Source organism: Gordionus sp. m RMFG-2023, chromosome 1 (genome assembly GCF_954871325.1).
Source record: "Gordionus sp. m RMFG-2023 chromosome 1, tfGorSpeb1-WG-v2, whole genome shotgun sequence".
Lineage (NCBI taxonomy): Eukaryota > Metazoa > Nematomorpha > Gordioida > Chordodea > Parachordodidae > Gordionus > Gordionus sp. m RMFG-2023.
This window is the reverse complement of record NC_088775.1, coordinates 87,351,465-87,372,107: the sequence shown is the minus strand read 5'-3', so window position 1 is coordinate 87,372,107 and position 20,643 is coordinate 87,351,465. Positions and strand designations below refer to the sequence as shown.

The window sequence follows — 20,643 nt, the reverse complement described above, 5'->3', positions numbered from 1 at the left end:
TAGGGCAATTTTTTTTTGTTAATTTAAACATTCTTCTATTTATTTATTTTTTTAAAAAGTTGTTTGCATTTTACTCTTTTCTTATAAATATTATATGTAAGAATTATTTAGATTTTATTATAAAAGGCGCGGTTATGACATAGGTTCGTATTAATCTGTCAATCTCAAGCGCGCTGCCAGAATTATTATGATACTATAGTATAGTCCAGATCAGAAATATATCTAAAACATATGTTAAAAACAGAATCATATGCGTTTAAAAAAAAGAGGGGCCGGTTAAAATTTGAGAGAAAATTTTAGTTGAGATTTTTATAAAATCTTTTCATCGATGTCCGAGGGAAAAGAAATTTGTTGAAAATAGAGTAAAATGTTGGCTTCGAGCGTAAAATTTCTGGACCACGTGATCGTAAATCATTTTAGAAAAAAGAAGAATGAATCTTGATGGATATGAATTCAAATTTTGGTCCTGTCAGGACTTTAATTTGGCCATTCATTTAAATCAATATTTTTCGAATTTTACCATGAATTCACGATCGCCATTGTAATTTTTATAATTCTTGATAATGTTGTCCAATATTTTACATGTTACGCAAGCCTGGAGAATTTGCTCTTAGACGACACAAAGGTTTGGACATCTATTAATGAAATCTAGGGGCTTGCCTAATATTATTTTGGTTAAAATATTATTACGCTAAATCGAACCCCCGTTCAACATGTGTTTTTAGATCATTTTATAAAATTAATAAAATATCAACTTATTAAGTACGATGTAGGATTGGTTTTAAATCTTACAAGTTCCGCTTCCTTAGAAACATCTGTCTAACATGATTTGTTCGGAACGTCGAACTGGGTTGATTTCGAAAATTTGATTCTTTTTGTTTCTCATACAAAAATATAAGTTTAGAATATGTGATATTCTCAAATTTTGGGTTACAAAAAAAAATACTCAAATGGCTTAATTTATAATTTTTTTTAGCTCATACAAATAGATTTGTAAAATGACATTTTTAAAACAAAAGGTATTATGATTAAATAGGATATAATGACATTTTAGTGAGTGGGTTTGAATTATAGAATAGGTGAATTCTATTAAGGGCTCATATTTAAAATAATACTACAATATTACGATTCGAGAAGCGAGGGTGACGAATTAATATGAACCATAACCGCGCATTTTAAATACGTTTGAGATATTTAATAAATAAATGTATTCCTCTAGGCTTACCTGGTCCTGTCGGACCCAAAGGAAGTCCAGGATTCCCCGGTCTGTCCGGCTTACCCGGTGCTAAAGGTGACGCAGGTTTCCCTGGATTGAGCACTGCAGGACCTCAAGGACCACCAGGCTTTCCAGTAATATGCAAATTTTTGAAAACACGAAATTATAACTTATTATAATTATGATATATTAGTGTCGATGGTCAATGTGTAATCATAGATAAAAAAATTACTAATGTATTTTAAATTATAATGCTCATGTAATAATTTATGATAAAATAATCAAAATCTTATCGTAACCATGCCTATCAGCAAAACATCTAGGACGAAAAGAATGGCTTAATATTTTCATTGACTCACCATAGCATATTAAGTCTCCAGAAAAGAAAGATCGCGATTACTAGCCATTTTGCGTTTTCGCATATCGAGACTCGAATTTATAATGCAATTAAAATAGTATCTACCAAAAATCGATAAAATTATAGTTTTTAAATATTTATTTCGTAAAAGGGATTGGCTGGAGCTAAAGGAAACGCGGGTTTGTCAGGATTCCCAGGTAAAGATGGTGCCCCCGGATTTCCGGGAGCTAAAGGTGATGCCGGAGCACCTGGTTTACCAGGTAGAGACGGAAATCCCGGTCTAGACGGATTGCCAGGTTATTTATTTAATCCATTTTTTTTATAATAATTTAAATCTTAACCCCCCCCCCCCCCCACCCCTATTTTAAGCATCCCTTCCATCCTTAGACTCACTTTAAGATTTATGGAAGCTAATAAGACATCTCCGGGAAATTAGATTTTATTTTTCAATATCCTTTCATTTTTATTATTTATATGTTAATGTAAAATTTTTCAAAAGGTCAAAAGGGTAACCCAGGATACACTCCTCAGATACCCTCCAACATGCTGATACAAGGTCCGAAAGGTGACGCCGGTTTCCCCGGATTACCTGGATCACCCGGTCAACCGGGCAAACCCGGAACAGCCGGTTTACCCGGATTTTCTGGTGCTAAAGGAGACGCTGGTCCTCCCGGATTTCCCGGATCTCCCGGGATGCCCGGACCTAAAGGTGATGAAGGTGTTCCTGGATATGAAGGTTTTTAAAAATATATATTTCATCTACTTTTTTACAAAACCGCTAAGACGTTAAATAATAGCTAAAAAATTAAATTATATTTATACATAGTCTGATAAAAAAGAATTCTCTGGACTTTTTGGTAAATTGTCACATTTTATGAACTAATGTCGTAAAAAAATTGAAAGGGATTGGCATAAAAAATGAATTTATTCGAATTCTTGTATTTGTTGACTTTTTTGGTTTCGGGGAAAGTTAGAAAAAGATTTTTTTTTTAGGAATACCTCTAATTATGTTTATTCTTATATTATATATAAATATATATGTACAATTTTTTAATAAATAAAATTATGATCTGTCATTTAGCAATCATTTTAAAAAATTTCTTATAAGGATTGCCCGGTTCATTGGGGCCACCCGGTCCACCAGGATTTCCGGGCCAAGCCGGAGCTCCTGGTCATTCAGCTCCAACCAGAGGCTTTTATTTGACTCGCCACAGTCAATCCACCGAGGTTCCGAGATGTCCCGCTGGTACTACTCCATTATGGGAAGGTTATTCCTTGTTACACGTTCAAGGTAATGAACGGGCTCACGGCCAAGATTTGGGATCACCCGGTAGTTGTTTGACCAAATTTAGCACGATGCCATTCTTGTTCTGCAGTTTAGATAACCTTTGCAACGTGGCATCCAGAAACGATTACAGTTATTGGTTGTCGACGGAAGAACCCATGAAATCGAGTATGTCGCTTATTCCCGCCGAAGAAATTAAACCTTACATTAGTCGCTGCTCTGTGTGTGAAACTCCCGCCATGGTACTAGAGAACAATTTATAGTTAACCGTTTTTAAGATCAGTGGTTTATTTAAGATGAGAGAATATTAATGATCGGCTCAAAATTAGATAGGGTCTCGTTGCATATAAATTTTTTATTTATTCGTTTTAATATTATCCTCAAGGTGATAGCGGTGCACAGTCAGTCCATGACTATTCCTGATTGCCCTGCCGGATGGAATGGGTTGTGGATTGGATACAGTTTTGTCATGGTAAGTATAATTTAATTTATTTTCCAATATTTTACTTTAAAAAATTAAAATATTTCTCCATATTCTAGCATACAGGTGCCGGAGCTGATGGTACTGGTCAATCCTTAGTGTCCCCAGGGTCCTGTTTGGAAGATTTCCGAGCTTCTCCCTTCATAGAATGCCACGGTAAGGGAACGTGCAATTACTTCTCTTCTTCTCTAAGTTTTTGGCTAGCAACTATAGACAAAGAGAACGAATTCAAGAAACCAGAAGCTCAAACCCTTAAAGCTGGTCAGTTACGAAGCAGAGTGTCGAGATGTCAAGTGTGTATTAGAGATACGGGTGGGGCGCAATTGCCACCCACTCAGCAAGGGCAACAACAACCTTACCCTTACCCCACGGGTCAGCAACAACCCCAAGCCCAGCAACCTTACCAACCTTATCCAGATAGTCAGCAACAACAATCGGCTCAACGACAGCAGTTATATAATCAAGCCATAAGGCAACCTCAGAGACCACCACCGTCACAAAGAACTAGCATATTTTATTGAAGACAATTACGATTGGCTTATAAATTAAAAATGGCGGATATAATAAATAAATTAAATAAAAGGCATTTAAAAAAAATATAGTAAACAAAAATAATTCGAATAAATCTATTTATTTTTTTTTATTTTTTCGTAAGAACAAACAAAAATATTTTCTTTTAGAATTTTTTTTTAATCCGATAGATCAATTTGTAACTTAAATGCATATTATAATAACTTATAAAATTATTTTTATAAACTTTTTTTTAAACACTTATTTTATTTCTTCTATAATTTTAATAAAACAGCTGATTTTATGTATTCAAACTTTGTATGATTATTATAATTTTAGTAATAAATTTGGTTTTTTAAAATTATTAATTCGTATTTGTAGACAATATTATATACTTTTTGTGTTTTATGCTTCCATTTTGTTTTATTCATTCATGTATTTATTATAGCCATTAAAATAAAATGTATTATTATTATCATCAAAATTTTATTATATATATATATATAATTATGGTGACAAAAATATTATTAAATGGATAGAATGTCATTACAACAAATATTTTTTTAAAAAAAATTAAATTTGGAAAGAATAAAATAAAATCAGTTATATATATATAGCTAATTAATCTTTCCTATGATATATCTGTTAGCTGATCGAACAGCTGTTTAAAAAAATATTGATATATGTCGCTGATTACAAAGGATTATTTTTTTTTATTTAGCCCTCGAGAATAGATGGGGGGAAATCGCAAATGATTAAGTGAAAACTAGCTGCCTTTAATCTAAATCGCTAGCTTCCTCAACTTTTGATCTCGTTTATAGTAATCGCGATGATGCTCAACTTCGAAATGGGCACCTGCGCCCCCAGTAATGTGCGGATTGCAGGACCCGTCACCTACGTTTCTTTCTCGCAACCGCGTTACTCTGCTAACGTCAAGTATATGAAAAAATATTTGCGTTTAACGCATATGCAAAATTCTAGCGAAAGCCTCTCGGATTCTACTAAATCATGATGGCAGTAAGACCTATAAGACCAGGGGCTGGCTTTAACGGCGTAGCAAGTGCCATTCATCCAGCGTATAATACCGACGTTTATCAAATACGGACCCCGGTGAAGTGGGAGTTACTCACCTAGGGTGGTAATCTCAGTTCCTTCGGAAAGAATTGTTTAGCTTTCCCTTGAACGGCTGTAATAAGAAATTTAGAACATATAAGGGAATTGAGAACCACTATTACTCTTGGCATGATTATTCACTCCGGAATAACTGTGGTTGGTACTGGTAGTAGGTAGATGAGTGATGAATTAAAACCTAATAATGATAAAAAATACTATTAAAAAAGATCTAAAATATTTATTTGATTATATGAAGTGATAGTTGCTTTATTATAAGCTTCGAAACGTTAAATATATTTAGACCAATTATTAAATAAAGCGGGTTAGCCGTCGAAAAAATAACCCAAAAATATTTATAAAATAAAGTCACTAGATTGAGAAACTGAAGTGTTATTTAAATGATTACCAATTGGGAAGTAATTTTAAAATATAAATTAGCATGCAATATTTTTTTTTAAAGTTTTTAAATAGTAGGAATGTTAGTTGATATTTTATATTTAATTAGAATTGACTGACAAAGATAACAAAAAATTATCCAAATATTTCAGTGACGAAAAAATATGCCAATTAAAATTATATTATATATTCATTTGCAATGGCTGGCCCGGCCCATTTTTTTAAATTAAAATATTTATTTTTAGGCCCAGCTCGGATTTTTTTTAAAAAGGTTTTTGAATATATTTTTTTTATTTCTAATTTTTATAGATAATAATGGCGATTTTAAATGTTCGGTTTTAAAATATTCGGATCGGCCCGGGTATTTTTAAAATTTTAGGCCCGGCTCGGGTAATTTAAAAATATATACAACCTGTCCCGCTCTATAATATGATTTACCAATGTTTCAATTTATGGATATAATTTTTTTTTTAAATTTAAGAAAAAAATTTAAAAATCTTTTATTTTTTCTTACCTTGTTTAGTATGGGCCTGAAGGCCTCTGTCAATAGTAGTTATTAAGTTATCATCTATCTAGTTAGGTATAAATTAAACGATAATAAAAAAAAAGCATAGATTTGCAGAAATTCATTTATATTTTAATACGCAAAAGTAAATATTATTTAAATTTATATCTTTTTTTATTTTAACCTTATATTACGCATTTTACAAGGAAATATTTTATATCTTTTCTAAGAAAATAATTATTATTACAAAGGGTAACTATAAAATATAAAATTAATTTCACTTTATAGTTTTTCAAGCTTAATATAAATGCGATAAATATGGTAAAAGCTAAAATTCCATCATAAATTGCAAACTGATGGATAATAAAGAAAAGTTGAAAGACATAAATATAAATTTGATATAACCAGCTGATAAGGTCTAAACTTTTATGATGGGTAGGATTGATTATGATTAAAATCAATTATCTATTTAATTAACGTAAACTCCCTTCGGAATAATTCACATTTTTTGTAAATAAAAATAGATTGAGAATTATAATTTTATATAAAAATTCACATCCCTTTAAGTTTTCTCATAAAATTAATATGTTGCCGTATTTTTAATATATGCGTGAAAAAAATACAACCTCCACACATGAAAAAGTGCCTTAATAATATATATCCGTGGTGGTTTCATTTTATGTGATCAACTCCTTTAGAAGATATAAAGGTTAAAAGGTGGTGTTATTTTTACACTACTGCGACCGAAAGGGACTCTAATAAGGGTTGTGAAACTGTGTTCTAAATCTTTTAATGATGATTAATAATCAATCTTCTCACTGAATAAGTATCAGTAATTATTTTTTTTTGTATATCGCCATTTGATGTTGCCATATACCCAAAGTTAACGCATTAGAAGTGTTCTTAGGTATAAACCTGATCTTCCACTAGAATATTTCTTAATGAAAAGGGATAAAAATAATTTTTATTAAAATGTGCTTTTTTTTCCCATATTATAATGCGCTCGTAAAACTAACTGTCATATTAAGTTATGTTTAATTATTTTTGAACGTTGTCAAGGTTATATTTAAAGAAAAATAATAATAATGTTTTTTGTTCATGATTCGAAGATTGTAATTTATTTTTGAATAATATATATTTTGATTTGTAGAAACCAAAAATAAAGTCTAAAAAAGCAAAGTTATTGTTAGTTATTTTTCCGTAAGACTACAAAACTAACGAATCTTGAAAATATATTGATTGTATAAGGTCCAGTATTAATTTTAGAAAATGGAGAAACATTTTAGAAATGGTGCTTTTCTTTACAATATTCAAATAAACCCGTAAACGAAAAAAAACCGGGGATTAACGGTTCAAACTGAACCGATATTCTTGTTCTTTACAAACGGAACAGTTATTTTTATCTGAAATCTAAACCGTTATTCGTCACAGTTAAAACGTCTCAGATTATATAGATCGTCATAGTGACGGAATTTTTGAAATTGCTCATTTTACATTTTGTTCATCATCTTTTAATATTATCTTGCTTCACTTTCATGTTCTATCATGATGAGTACCCTCTTTAATTTTGGTAATTTAAATTTAGTACACATCCACCAATCTCCACTTTTTAAAAAAAGATACAATACACTATTTTCCTATAGGGGTAAAACAGTATTAGACGGTTTTCAGCTATCAATTTTATTGGAGGTCTTTAAGTCCACTTATTGTAAACCCTTGACTATATAATATTTCTATATAACGAATTTTGGGTTTTCACTTTAAAAAAATTTTTTTTTTTTAAATTATAGTCTTTATTTTAAAAATATTACAAACTTTTACTTAATCTTTGTTCAACAAATGATTGTCTAGTGATATATTGTATAAATTTTTATCCCTAAAATTTTAGATGAAAAAAATCACTAATAAAATGTAACAAAACAATAATAATATAACTCTTTTTATTAAAAATATATTAAATAAATAAATATTTAATTTCATATATAAATAATATTTAAAAATATTGTTGAATGGGAATAATACAGTCCGTGATCGGGGGTCCGGGATGGTCAATGACTGGATCCAGGGGGCCGGGTTTTATTGATTTAGTCATGGAATCACTTGGACAACTTAATTTTCAAAGTTTATTCGAATAAGTGAAATTACAACAAAAAAAGAAATTCAATTTAAAACGCACGAAAAATAATTAATGATCAATGGTGTTTTGTTTTCCACCTTTATAATTTTTAAAACAAAAGGGAAAAAAAAAGTTGTTATTTAATCGCGATATATTCATTCATGAAACTGGTAAGAACCAGTTTCAAATGCAATATAAAAATAAGGTATAATATATTAATTTCATAACAAAATAAAGGAAGATGGGAAAACAAAAGAAACAAGTAGAAACAAAAATAAAAGAAATAAGGGGGGGGATAGAACATAACACTCCTCCCCTCTTAAATACGGCTACCCGGCCATCGGCGCCGATTTCATTCTTAATTCCTACAAAAATAAACCAAAACGGCATTCGCCGCACCGCTGGTTTAGAGCGGATTTAATAACGAAGGTAGATCCTACCTTAATAAAATAAAATAAACGGCATTCGCCGCACCGCTGGTTCAGAGCGGATTTCATTACGACTAAATTTTTAAAACACGTGGAGGACATTAAAAAAAAGGGGATTTGTAACAGGTGGAAGACCACACAAAAAAAATCAATATATATAAAATCAAAATTTTAAAAAGGTGTTTTTGTGGGAATACGGCATTTTCCTCCCCTCTTAAATTGGGCTACCCCTGGGTGGTAGGTCCAAGAGATCATGCGGGTTATTTAAAATTTGTTGAGTCTGTTTGTACGCAGTCGTTTCGTTTGGTACGTTGGGTTGGGTCGTAGGTATATTTCGAGGAGTATACTGAGAGGAGTTATAATTGTTGAAAGTTTGTTTCATTGGGCAATTGTATTTATAATGCCCCACGCTCCCGCAATTGTAACAGGTTGGGTTATCATTCCGTGGTAAATTCCGACGTGGGGGTTGATAGTAATTCTCTAAAGTTTGCGGGGTGTTTTGTACATGCGTATACTTTGTGGGTATGTTTATTTGGTTGCTGTAGGCGTGGTTCGTCACATTATTTTGGTTAAGCGCTTCGGCCATTTCCCAGGATTATATCATATCATATATTTATTTTAATAAACAAAATATTTTTAACAATAAGTAATAAAAATATAAATAAAAAAAGATGTATATAAATAATTTGAATAAAAATAAATAAAAAATAAGAAAGGCTTGGCTTGGCATATCTTACGGAACGCTTAAGAACTTTAGCCGATCAGAATTAATCGGTTCAGGCTTAGCCTTAGCCAAAAGATATCGGCCAAGGATTTAGCTTTAACCAAAAAGACAGCCAAGACTTAGCTTTAGACAAAAAAAATCGACTAAGGCTCAGCTTTAGATAAAAAAAATAGGCTTAATCTTAGCCTACGCTACTAAAATAAATCAATTGAAGTTTTGTCTTAGCCAAATGGCTAGGCTAAGCAGAATACCCACTATAATCATTATACAGATTTTTTAAAAAATCGAAGGGGATTTGGTTGTATCTTAAGTTATCTATACCTTATATTTAGTAGCATCGCTAACTTCCGCAACTTAAGGTCACGTTAAGAGTATAACCGCGATGCTGATTTACGTGTACATAATGTTAAATTTTTAGCGATTAATTTAAATATATCTTGTTTTCAAAAAATTCCTAGGTTAATTAGGAAAATAAAATTTTTTTTAGGGGGGCTTTAAAAAAATTAAATTTTAAAATATAAATTAGCATATAATATTATTTCTTTTTAAGTTTTTAAATAGCAAGAATGTTAATTGATTTGATATTTTATATTTTATTAGTCCAAATATTTAGGAGATAAAAAAATATACCAATTAAAAATATATAATATATCAATCAGAGACAAGGTACCATTTGCATGGCCGGCCTGGCCCAAAAAATTAAATATATTATTTATTTTTAATTTTTATAGAAAATAGGGGCAGTTTTAATTATTCGGTTTTAAAATATTCGGATCGGCCCGGGTATTTTTAAATTTTAGGCCCGGCTCGGGTAATTTAAAAAAATATATACAACCCGTCCCGCTCTATAATATGATTATTTTCCAATGTTTCAATTTATGGATATAATTTTTTTTTTAAATTTAAGAAAAAAATTTAAAATCTTATATTTTTTCTTACCTTGTTTAGTATGGGCCTGAAGGCCTCTGCCAATAGTAGTTATTAAGTTATCATCTATCTAGTTAGATATAAATTAAACGATAATATAAAAAAGCATAGATTTGCAGAAATTCATTTATATTTTAATACGCAAAAGTAAATATTATTTAAAATTTATATGTTTTATTATTTTAACCTTATATTACGCATTTTACAAGGAAATATTTTATATCTTTTCTAAGAAAATAATTATTATTACAAAGGGTACAAAGGGTAACTATAAAATATTTTCGAATCGAATACGTTTTAATATATTTTTGAAATATTTTTTTTTTAAAATTAATTTCACTTTATAGTTTTTCAAGCTTAATATAAATGCGATAAATATGGTAAAAGCTAAACTTCCATCATAAATTGCAAACTGATGGATAATAATGAAAAGTTGAAAGACATAAATATAAATTTGATATAACCAGCTGATAAGGTCTACAACACTTTTATGATGGGTAGGATTGATTATGATTAAAATGAATTATCTATTTAATTAACTAAAACTCCCTTCGGAATAATTCACATTTTTTTTATATAAAAATAGCAGAGTTGTTAAAGGATCTAGATACAAGTATCTAGATCCTGTATCTAGATTGTGGTATCTGTATCTAGATAGATTTTTGAATAAATAATCTGTATCTAGATATTATTTTAGACGTTGTATCTGTATCAAGATCCATTTAAAAAGTATCTTTTAACAACTCTGAAAAATAGTATACTCCTGAAAATATTAACTCAAAAAAAAACCATACCTAAACTTGCAACTTGCTTACCTCTAGAAAAATATGTGGTTTACCCAAAATTCATAAACTGGATATTACGAGAAAAATTAATTCATTTCCCCAACAAACCGTGAAAAAAAAATAAAAGTAGTAAAAATGTCACATTAAAATTTGAATTTTTATATAAAATTTATATCGTCCAATATAAATTAATTCTAGATATACTATGATATAAAATATTTAAAATATTTGAAAACTGAGAAAGATGGTATTATTGATAATAATGTTGAAAATAGTTTTTAAGCTAAAATTCAATCGTTAAACCGCTATTAATCTTTATTGTTTACCGAACCTAAACCAAACAGCTAAAATATACGTCACTCTAACAAGGGCTGTGAAACTGTATTCTAAATCTTTTAATGATGATTAAATTTCTCAGTATCAGTGATTATTTTATATATATATTGCTATTTGATGTTGCCATCTACCCAAGCATTAGAAGTGTTCTTTAAACCCAATCTTCCATCATAGAATATTTTTTAAGGAAAAGTAATAAAAAAAACATTTTTTTTAAAAATGAACCTTTCTTTAAAATATTCAAATAAACCTGTAAACGAAAAGATTTAAACCGGGGTTTAAAGGTTCAAACCGATCCGATATTACTGTTCTTTACAAACTGAACCGTTATTTTTAGCTTAAATCTAAACCGGTATTCGTCACAGTTAAAATAAAGTATCTGAATATAAAATTCGTCATTGTGAGGGATTTTTTAGAAGTGCTCATTTTTGGTTATACTTTCATGTTCCTATCATGATGAGTCCCCTCTTTAATTTTGGCCAATCTCCACTTTTTAAAAAATATAAAAGCGACTTTCAAAAACACTACAATACATGGGCGCATCCAAAATTTCCCAATAGGGGTAAAACAATATTAGGCGGATTTTTCCGCTATAAATTTTATTGGAGGTAGATCCACTTATTGTACACCTTTGGCTATATAATGTTTATATAAAACTAATTTTGGGTTTTCACTTTTTTTAAAAATAATTCTTTTTGAATTATATCCGTTATTTTTTAAAAAAATACTAACTTTTATTTATTCTTTGTTCAAATGATTGTTCAAATGATGTAATTTAGCTATATTATTTTCACGGAATTATAGAAAGAGTTCCATAATGTTATAATTAGTTTAATCAGATATCCCATTATTTCCTTAAAAATGGCTCCACATTTTGGGTAAAAATATTTGAGTTGGTGCACAATTTACACTTATAAAGAGTTACCCTTAGTTTTCTTTATTGGTGTAAAAAAGTTTCATATTGGTTTCAAGGCAATTCTTCTTCATCTGAAGAAAATGTACAATTCACATAATATTCTTTATAAAATAAATTATAATATTAATAAGAATATAAATTTACATACATTGATTTCAAAAATATTAATTAGATTAAAAATCTTGACGGAAAATTTAACTACAAAAATTTTAAAAATGAAAGAATTTGGTGGTTGATGTGAATTAAAAACTCTACTTAAAATATTTACGAAATTTAAAAATAAATAATATAATCAAATATGTTTTTTTACATATTTTTTTAATGAAATATTTGAAGTAACAAGTAAGTTTTGGGTGTTATCGTTACTCGCGTTACCCCTAGAAGAAGGTTACGAATGGCGTCCCTTTCCTTCAAAAAGTAACGCCGTTAGTAACGACGATATATTTTTGACGTTACTTTATAGAACTCGAAATTTACATATATTCGTGATCACCATTAAATTTGCAGTCTAATGTACTTTCAGAAAATAATTAAAAAAAGTTAATTAATTTTTTAAAAATAGAATCTTTGAATTTCAGATTAAATAACATTTTAGTTATAAGTATAAGCAGGCACGTGTGCTTTGGAGAGGAAAGACAGAAGGGGGAGGGCAAAATTCTTCTCCCAAACTCCCTCCAGTTTAAATCTTTGTCATAAATTAGCAATATATGGTACGTATAGAAAAGAAATGACATTGAGAACAATTTTTTCATTAAATATTCATTTATTTTTGGATTAAATTTTTGATTGTTATTTTTGTTTGATAGCGTGGATATTTGAATTTATGATAATTGTTGACGATATGTACTTTGATGAGATTAAAAAAATTAAATTGGAAAAATTGTCACAATAAATTCAATTAAACAAAAATAGTAAACAAAGTAATGGTGCCTTCAAAAATCATATAAATCAAAGATTAACAGGTTTAACTAAATTCAAACACCTAGGTGTGATGAATGACAATATAGGAAATATTAATGATTTAGTGATAGGAGTAGAAAAGGAAATATCGTGGCATAATAGCTCAAATTACTATATGGTCAAAAAAAATTTTTTGAACGTCAAAATAATTTTTTGCTTAATTTTGGGCCGAAATAATCGCAAATAAAATGTAATAGAAACAATATAACCAAACAATAACGATATATCTCTTTTTATTAAAAATATATTTAATTATCAATTTTAATAACATATTCATATTTAATTTCATATATAAGTTAAAAATATTAAATCATATATGTTAATTTTGATAATAACAATATATCATAAACCAATAAGTAATAAAATTACAAATAAAATTAAGGTAAATAAATAATTTAATAAAAATAAATAAATAATAAGAAGGGATAGACTAGTCATATCTTACGGAACTGATGGACTTTAGCCTATCAGAATTAATCGGATCAGGCTTAGCCTTACCCAAAAAATGGCATAGGACCTTAGCCGAAAGAAATCGGCCAGGTTTAGCTTTAAACAAAAAAAACACAGCTAAGACTTAGCTTTACCCAAAATAAATCAGCTAAGGAGCCTTAGACAAAAAAAATAGACTTAAGTTTAGTCTTCTCCAAAATATCCACTAAAGTTTTGTCTTGGCCAAAAAAATTGGCTAGGCTAAGTAGAATACCCACTAAAATTACAGATTTAAAATCAAACGGGGTTGGGTTGTATCTTAAGTTATTTAAACCTAATAATTAGTAGCATCGCTAACTTCCGTAACTTATGTTAAATTTTTAGCGATTAATTAAGCGTATCTTGTTTTTAAAAATAATCTCAAGTTAATTAGGAAAAAAAAATAATATTTTTTTAGAGGGGGTTTTAAAAAAGCAATTTCAAAATATAAATTAGCATTAAAGTTTTAAAATAGTAAGAATGTTAATTTATATTTTATATTTTATTAGAATTGACTGACAAAGATAATAAATATTTCAGAGATAAAAAAAATATACCAATTAAAAATATATAAGTATCAATTAGAGACCTGAAAAATTTTTTGAATATATTTTTTATTTTTAAATTTTTATCGTAATAAGCAATTTTAAATATTCGTTGGAATATTCGGCCAGGCCCGGATATTTGTAAAATTTTGGGCCCGGCCCGGATAATTTTTTTTCCCGGTCATGGATTACTTTATTAATATTTACTGAAATATAAACTCTATAATATGATCCAATGTTTATCAAATTATGGATATAATTTTTTTAAAAATTTTCAAACTCAGATATTTTTAAATACCTTGTTTAATATAGGCTTGAAGGTCTCTATCTGTAGTAGTTATTAAGTTATCTCTATCTAGTTAGATATAAATTAAGCGATAAAAAAAAACCTATGCAAAAATTGATATATATTTTAATACGCAAAAGTAAATATTATTTAAAATTATGCATTTTATTTACTCAACCTTATATTACGCATTTTAAGAGGAAATATTTTATCATATCATTTCTAAGAAAATTCTTATTATACAAAGGCTCAATCATTGATCATAATATCAATTGTAATCAGAGTTGTGCAGTACCACAAATATTTGTATCTAAAATACCAGATACAAAATCCTTTTGTATCTTGTAGTACCTTTTGACATTTTTAATAAGATACTAGTATCTGTATCGAAGATCCTTTATTCTGAAAAAAATCTTGCATCTTTTTCATTTTAATTTTCTTGAGATACAGATACTTTTTAATATTCATATTTAAAATTTTACATATCACAGCATATATTTTATTTTCTTCAAGAATATTGTATTAATTTCCTTATTCTTTTCCGCCATATTTTAAATATATCGACGACCAAAATTAACTGAAAAATTTACAACTTATATTAAGATATATGGATAAAATTAACCCAAACAAAATTAGTAAAGATTACATATATATAAATGCAGGGATCAAAACTGAACCTGAAGCATTATTTTTAATTGAACCTGAACCTTTATATTTTTCCGAACCTTAACCGAACCGATATTCTTTTCGGTTTAGATCCCTATAAAAATGTAACTCGACAGAATATCATTACCAATTTTATGTAATATATTTTAATTTGCAGGATGGAAGTGAAGAAGAAGGTTGTGAAATTTAAGTTATGGAAATAAGTTCCTATGAATCAAATCCTAATCTAAAAATTTTAAATGGAAATTTTTTTTAAATAAAAGTTAAAAAGGCTGGATATAAAATCTGTATAAACATAAAAATGATAAAGGGTTAAACACAAATTTTGTTAAACATATTTAAAATATATTATTTATATGTGGCTATAAGGAGCATAGGTTTTCTTAAAAATTCATGCTTAAGATGATATGGACAAAATTTAAGAAAATATTTTCCAATAATTTGAATATAATGAGGCTTTTTTTTTGATATGAATATCACATCAATATTTTAAGATATGAATTAAAGAATACTTTCAAAATATATTAATATTATTACAAACTACTATTATTTTAAGATATACAGGGTTTACCATTCAAAAAAGGAAAAGTCCCAATCATAAAGAGAAAAGTTTCAATCATAAAAGGAAAAGGTCCGTTCAAAAAAGGAAAAGGCTCAATCAAAAAAGGAAAAGGTTCAATCAAAAAAGGAAAAGGTCCAAACAAAAAGGAAAAGTGTCGATCAAAAAAGGAAAATTCCCAAAAAGAAAAGAAAAAGTTAGATCAAAAAGGAAAAGTGTCAATCGAAAAAGGAAAATTCCAAAAAGGAAAGGATAAGTGTCAATCAAAAAAGGAAAATTCCCATTCAAAAAAGGAAAATCGTAATTTTTTTAAATTTTTATTTATTTTTGTCATTCGTTCTTATTTTATTTCTAACTTTATGCGATTTCTTTACTTTATTTGTATCTTTTCTCAATTTATTTTTCTTACTATATTTTTTCTCAATTTTTTTTCTTCTCATTTTTGATAATTCTTTTGTATTTTTAAAAATAATTTATAAATTTAGGTCCATTTTTTTAAAAATTCTTTACGTTTTTTTTCATCATACATATGTCGTAATTTTTAAAGGGATCATAACTATCCAGGATCTTCACGGGATTTAAAGGGGTCCTTTTATAATTACAAAAGGATAAAGAACTATACGGCGTTATCACGTTTGAACCATGATATAGAAGAATCTTATTTTAAAGAGCGTTTTCCGCGCGTTTCGTTTTGTTTCGTTTCGTTTTAAATTTTATTGTTATTCATTAATTTTCAATGTTGTTTTTTTTGGACTTGTGAAATAAGATATGTCTATCGATAGCTAATCAAAAGATCTATTCAACTGCCCTCTATGAGTGATTATTATTATTACAATAAAAAAATATTTTTATTACCTTTTATTTGATACACATATCAAAAAAAAATTTTATACAAGGTATTGTATTTTAGGTATTTGTTTTCATACTCCATTTTTGCGTTTTACCTTGGTCCCATATATTATCCTTGAAGGTTTATACCAAACTTTGTCACCATTCATAATATTTCGACGATAAATTACGATTAAATTCATTCACTTTATCTTCTTGTGGTTTGATTAAATCCCATCTAGTTCTTATGGTTCTGTTGAACATCACTTCGCTTGGTATCTTGTTCGTTGTTGCGTTTGGTGTGTTGCGATAATTGAATGAAAACTTTTCTAAATCTATATCTAAGTCTATTTTATTATTACTTTCCATGCTCCTATTCATGCTTATTTTCATTAATCTTATCATTCGCTCACACTGACCATTAGACTGTTGGTGATGTGAGAATGTGTTTAATTCCATGATCATTGCAAAATTTCTTGAACAAGTTACTTGTAAATTAGTACCATTATCACTGATTATTTTATTGGGTATACCAAATAAGCTGATTATTTTTAACGATTCTTTGATTGCTGATTCAGTGGTTATATCTCTCATTCTTCTAATGATAGAAAACTTACTAAGTGCGTCAACACATACCATGAAATTGCTACCTTCAAATTGTGCAAAGCGATATGCACGCGTTCGAACACTTTTATAGCTGTTTCCCATGGGTTTTGTACATTATGAGGATTGTCCGCAAATTTATTACACGTATCACAGTTTCTCACCTCCTGATCTATTTCAGCGTTTAGACCAGGCCACCACAAATAATCTTTCACCAATGATTTCGTTTTCCCAGCACATAGATTTATGTAATTCTTGCAATATCTCCTTTCTCATATTTTTTGGTATTATCACCCTATATTCTTTAAAAAGGCAATTTCCCATAATACATGATTCCGTTATCATATTGTTGTATTTTTTATTTTTTATCGTGTCACCTTTCCTATATCGCTAATTACTTCCATTAATTCTCGTTAGAAGTTTCTTTTTCTATCATTTTTAAGTTAATTGGTACGCCCCATAAATCATTATTTTCTTTTGCATCATTCATAATAAGTATATCTTCTTCTGAAGATGTTAATGGCAATCTATAAACAATCTGGTACCGTGTTGTGTTTACCCGCTCTATGTCTTATTTCGAAATCGTAAGCTCCCATTGCAATGTTCCATTTCTCTAACCTCATCGACATGGATAAATTTTCTTTTAATCCTTTGGAAAAAATATAAATCAACGGCTTGTGATCGGTGATGATTGTAAATTTTGTTCTTAGATATTCTTGTTATCTTTTCATTGTGAAGAATATGACATAATACATAACCTATTAGTATAGTATTAGTAAGATATGTCTTTAGAGGTTTTACAATCAGATGAAATAATTTTAAGTAATTTAAAACTTATTCCATTTTTTTTGCTGAAGTATATAAGTCAGGCTTGTTAATCGATCCTTTTAAAAAGATCGAATCCCAATCACGATCTTTTGGAAAAAATAGGATCGAAATCCAGGATCGACTTTTTTTTTAAAAAAGGATATTGAAATTTCTGATCGATGCAAAATTAACTAATATAAAAATTAATTAAATATGGTATAAATTTATTGTAATCGAATAATATAATATAACTATAAGTATAACAATTAGAATATATATATATTTATAATTAAAATTACCCTTTAATAAATTTTTTTCTAAATTATCATCATTTAACAACCACGTTCTTCATTAAGCATATATTTAGCTTTACTAAACAGTAAAGGTGTGTTATATTTAATAAATGTTTATTTTAAATTAACATAATTATTAAAAATATTCACAGAATCATTATTAGAATAAAAAAAAAATTATTTATGGAAAAATCATTTTGTGAGCAATTTTTCCCAAAAAAGGTATCGATTTCATCCATACCTTCATTTGAAAGATCTGCATGTCCTCTATATTTTCTAAATGGACAATTAACCTTTCTTTTAGCAACAAATTTTGTGGCAGATTAATAAAAGGCCAATTGAGCTTAAACTTTGGGTGAATTATTGATGCCAATATATTACTGTCATCATATAGTGAAGGATCTATTAATAAATGATAATCAATTTATTATTAAATAGGTGTTCATTCATATAAATCAGGTATCTGCAAAAGTTAGCCTTTCAAATTTTACAGTCAGGCCTGACCAATCATCTGTATAATATTGATTAAATTTTATAATTTTTAATGCCGATGATGGCCCAGTAAAATTTTTATTAAAAGCTGTGAGAAAATATTTTCCTATCATATGAATAATACTGAGGCTTTTTAGGTATTTATGAACTTATGAATTAATGGTTCAACATACATTTATATTTTTTACATGTAGTTAGAAGGGTCAGGTTATCTTAAAAATTCAAGTTGAAATTGTCTATCATTACAAGCTGCCCAAGATGATATGGGCAAAAAATTTTGAGAAAATATTTTCCTATGATATGAATAAAATGAGGCTTTTTTAGCATTTAAAAACTTATGAATAAAGGGTTTAACACAAATTTTGTTAAATATATTAAATTAAGTATATTATTTATATGGGTTGAAGGGTTTTAAATACTAAAAATTAATTTCAACTCCCATTAAAAATATTAGTCTCCCTTTCATATCAATGCTAAGAATGGGCTATTATTAATAATATTATTAAATTCCTGATTATTTAATTAATAAATATTTTGATAATTATTGTAAATATTTCTTATTATATGCATATTGTTATGATCTTCACAAATAATAATTGTATTTTTAAAAGAATTATTTACTTCTAAATGCCTCTTTAGGTTAGAACTTCTAATCAATGAAGAAGATATATTTTTTTGCATAAAGAGCATTTTGCATAGATCATTGTATGGTTTTGGTTACTTCCATCTGTTTCACATAAAGTAAAATACATGTAAATTAGGAAATGGTAAAAGATTCTCATTCTCACTTATATCTGCTGTCACATCAATAGAAGTAGATGTATCATCTACTAAATCTATAATGGAGGACATTATTAAAACCTAGAATTTATTCATCTTATTATAATATAATTAATAAATAAATATAACTTGTTCGTACAAAAAAATTGGTAAATTATGTGATAATGATATATAGCACTTTTGCCCTCTAGCATTGAAGCAACAGAGCTACGCTAGGTTTTCCTCATTTCCATCTAATTGGAACTAATATAATTTGGGTGTAAAAGTAAAAATATGAGGAGCCCTTAACACGTTTGTGGGCAAGCCGCACGTACTTGTAGGCGCAACATTTCGAAAAATGTTCCTTAAACCTCCAAAGGCTTATTAAAAAGGAATGGGACAGAAAAAGAGCCTATACCCGAGAACTACAGTATAATTTAATTACTTTAAGGGTGGGTGGTGGCTGATTTTAAGTTTATATTTTTTAGTGTAAGTCTTATTGATTGCTATCAATATTGAGATTTAATATTTATAGAATCTGTAAATAAAGATGATAAAATAAAAAAAATTGCCTGATCAGTATGATATAGTATTATTTTTTAATGATGATTCATCCATACAATACAGTATTATCACTTATACTTCCAAAATTTTTGCACCGGATGAACCGTCCAAGATAATATTTCTTCCATCATTTTAACAAATTATTTTTGCTCAACTATATAAAATGGATACATTCCGGCTATTTTGAAGCATTAAATTCTTGATAATATTTTAATTTGTTTTTATGCGTGAATTGGGGAAAAAAAATCAGTTTAAAAATTTCACTGCTAAAAAAATCATTAGAAATATTGTGAATCAATTGGTAAATTGTTGAAATATAAAATCTGGTGGAATGGTGGTTGATTAAATAAGATGTAGATAGATATTTTTTTTTAAAATAATATTTTAATTTTCAAAATTTTTATTTTATTTATTGCTTTTTAAGTAAAAAAATTCGGGATCGAATATTTAAAAAAATGATCTCGATCACGATCCACAACTTAAGGTCAGGATCTTAAATCCGAGAATATTGACAAATTTAGGATCGAATCCAGGATCGGCGATTGATTCGATCCTTTAACAACTCTGATATAGGAAATGTTTTTATATTAACTTTTATTCGAAGCATCCGTTAGTATTGAAAACGGGTGATTGTTTTTTAGATTTTTTATAATATTTTGTTTCTGGTGCCAAAATATTTTATATTATTTTAAAGCTTTTTATTCTGATGCAATTTTA

General features: G+C 28.2%; 2 protein-coding genes and 1 long non-coding RNA gene across 3 annotated transcripts in view; 2 read left to right on the top strand and 1 right to left on the bottom strand.

Moving 5' to 3' along the window:
- LOC135931322 (collagen alpha-2(IV) chain-like) overlaps positions 1-4,208 on the top strand; it is a 37,352-nt gene extending 33,144 nt beyond the window's left edge. The window contains exons 36-41 of the mRNA XM_065468356.1: positions 1,220-1,350; positions 1,726-1,870; positions 2,074-2,310; positions 2,683-3,101; positions 3,245-3,331; positions 3,400-4,208. Of these exons, the coding sequence (XP_065324428.1) occupies positions 1,220-1,350; positions 1,726-1,870; positions 2,074-2,310; positions 2,683-3,101; positions 3,245-3,331; positions 3,400-3,861 (1,481 nt within the window). The 3' untranslated portion in view covers positions 3,862-4,208. The remainder of the gene's footprint in view (positions 1-1,219; positions 1,351-1,725; positions 1,871-2,073; positions 2,311-2,682; positions 3,102-3,244; positions 3,332-3,399) is intronic.
- Positions 1-20,643, top strand: part of LOC135931323 (NTF2-related export protein-like) — a 163,352-nt gene that overhangs the window by 26,257 nt on the left and 116,452 nt on the right. The gene's annotated exons all lie outside the window — the stretch shown is intronic.
- On the bottom strand, positions 8,935-19,268 carry LOC135923024 (uncharacterized). Its single transcript, XR_010571111.1, has 3 exons — positions 19,225-19,268; positions 10,072-10,129; positions 8,935-8,984 (listed from the first exon to the last, which is right to left on the bottom strand). It is a non-coding gene; the product is annotated as an uncharacterized LOC135923024 (long non-coding RNA).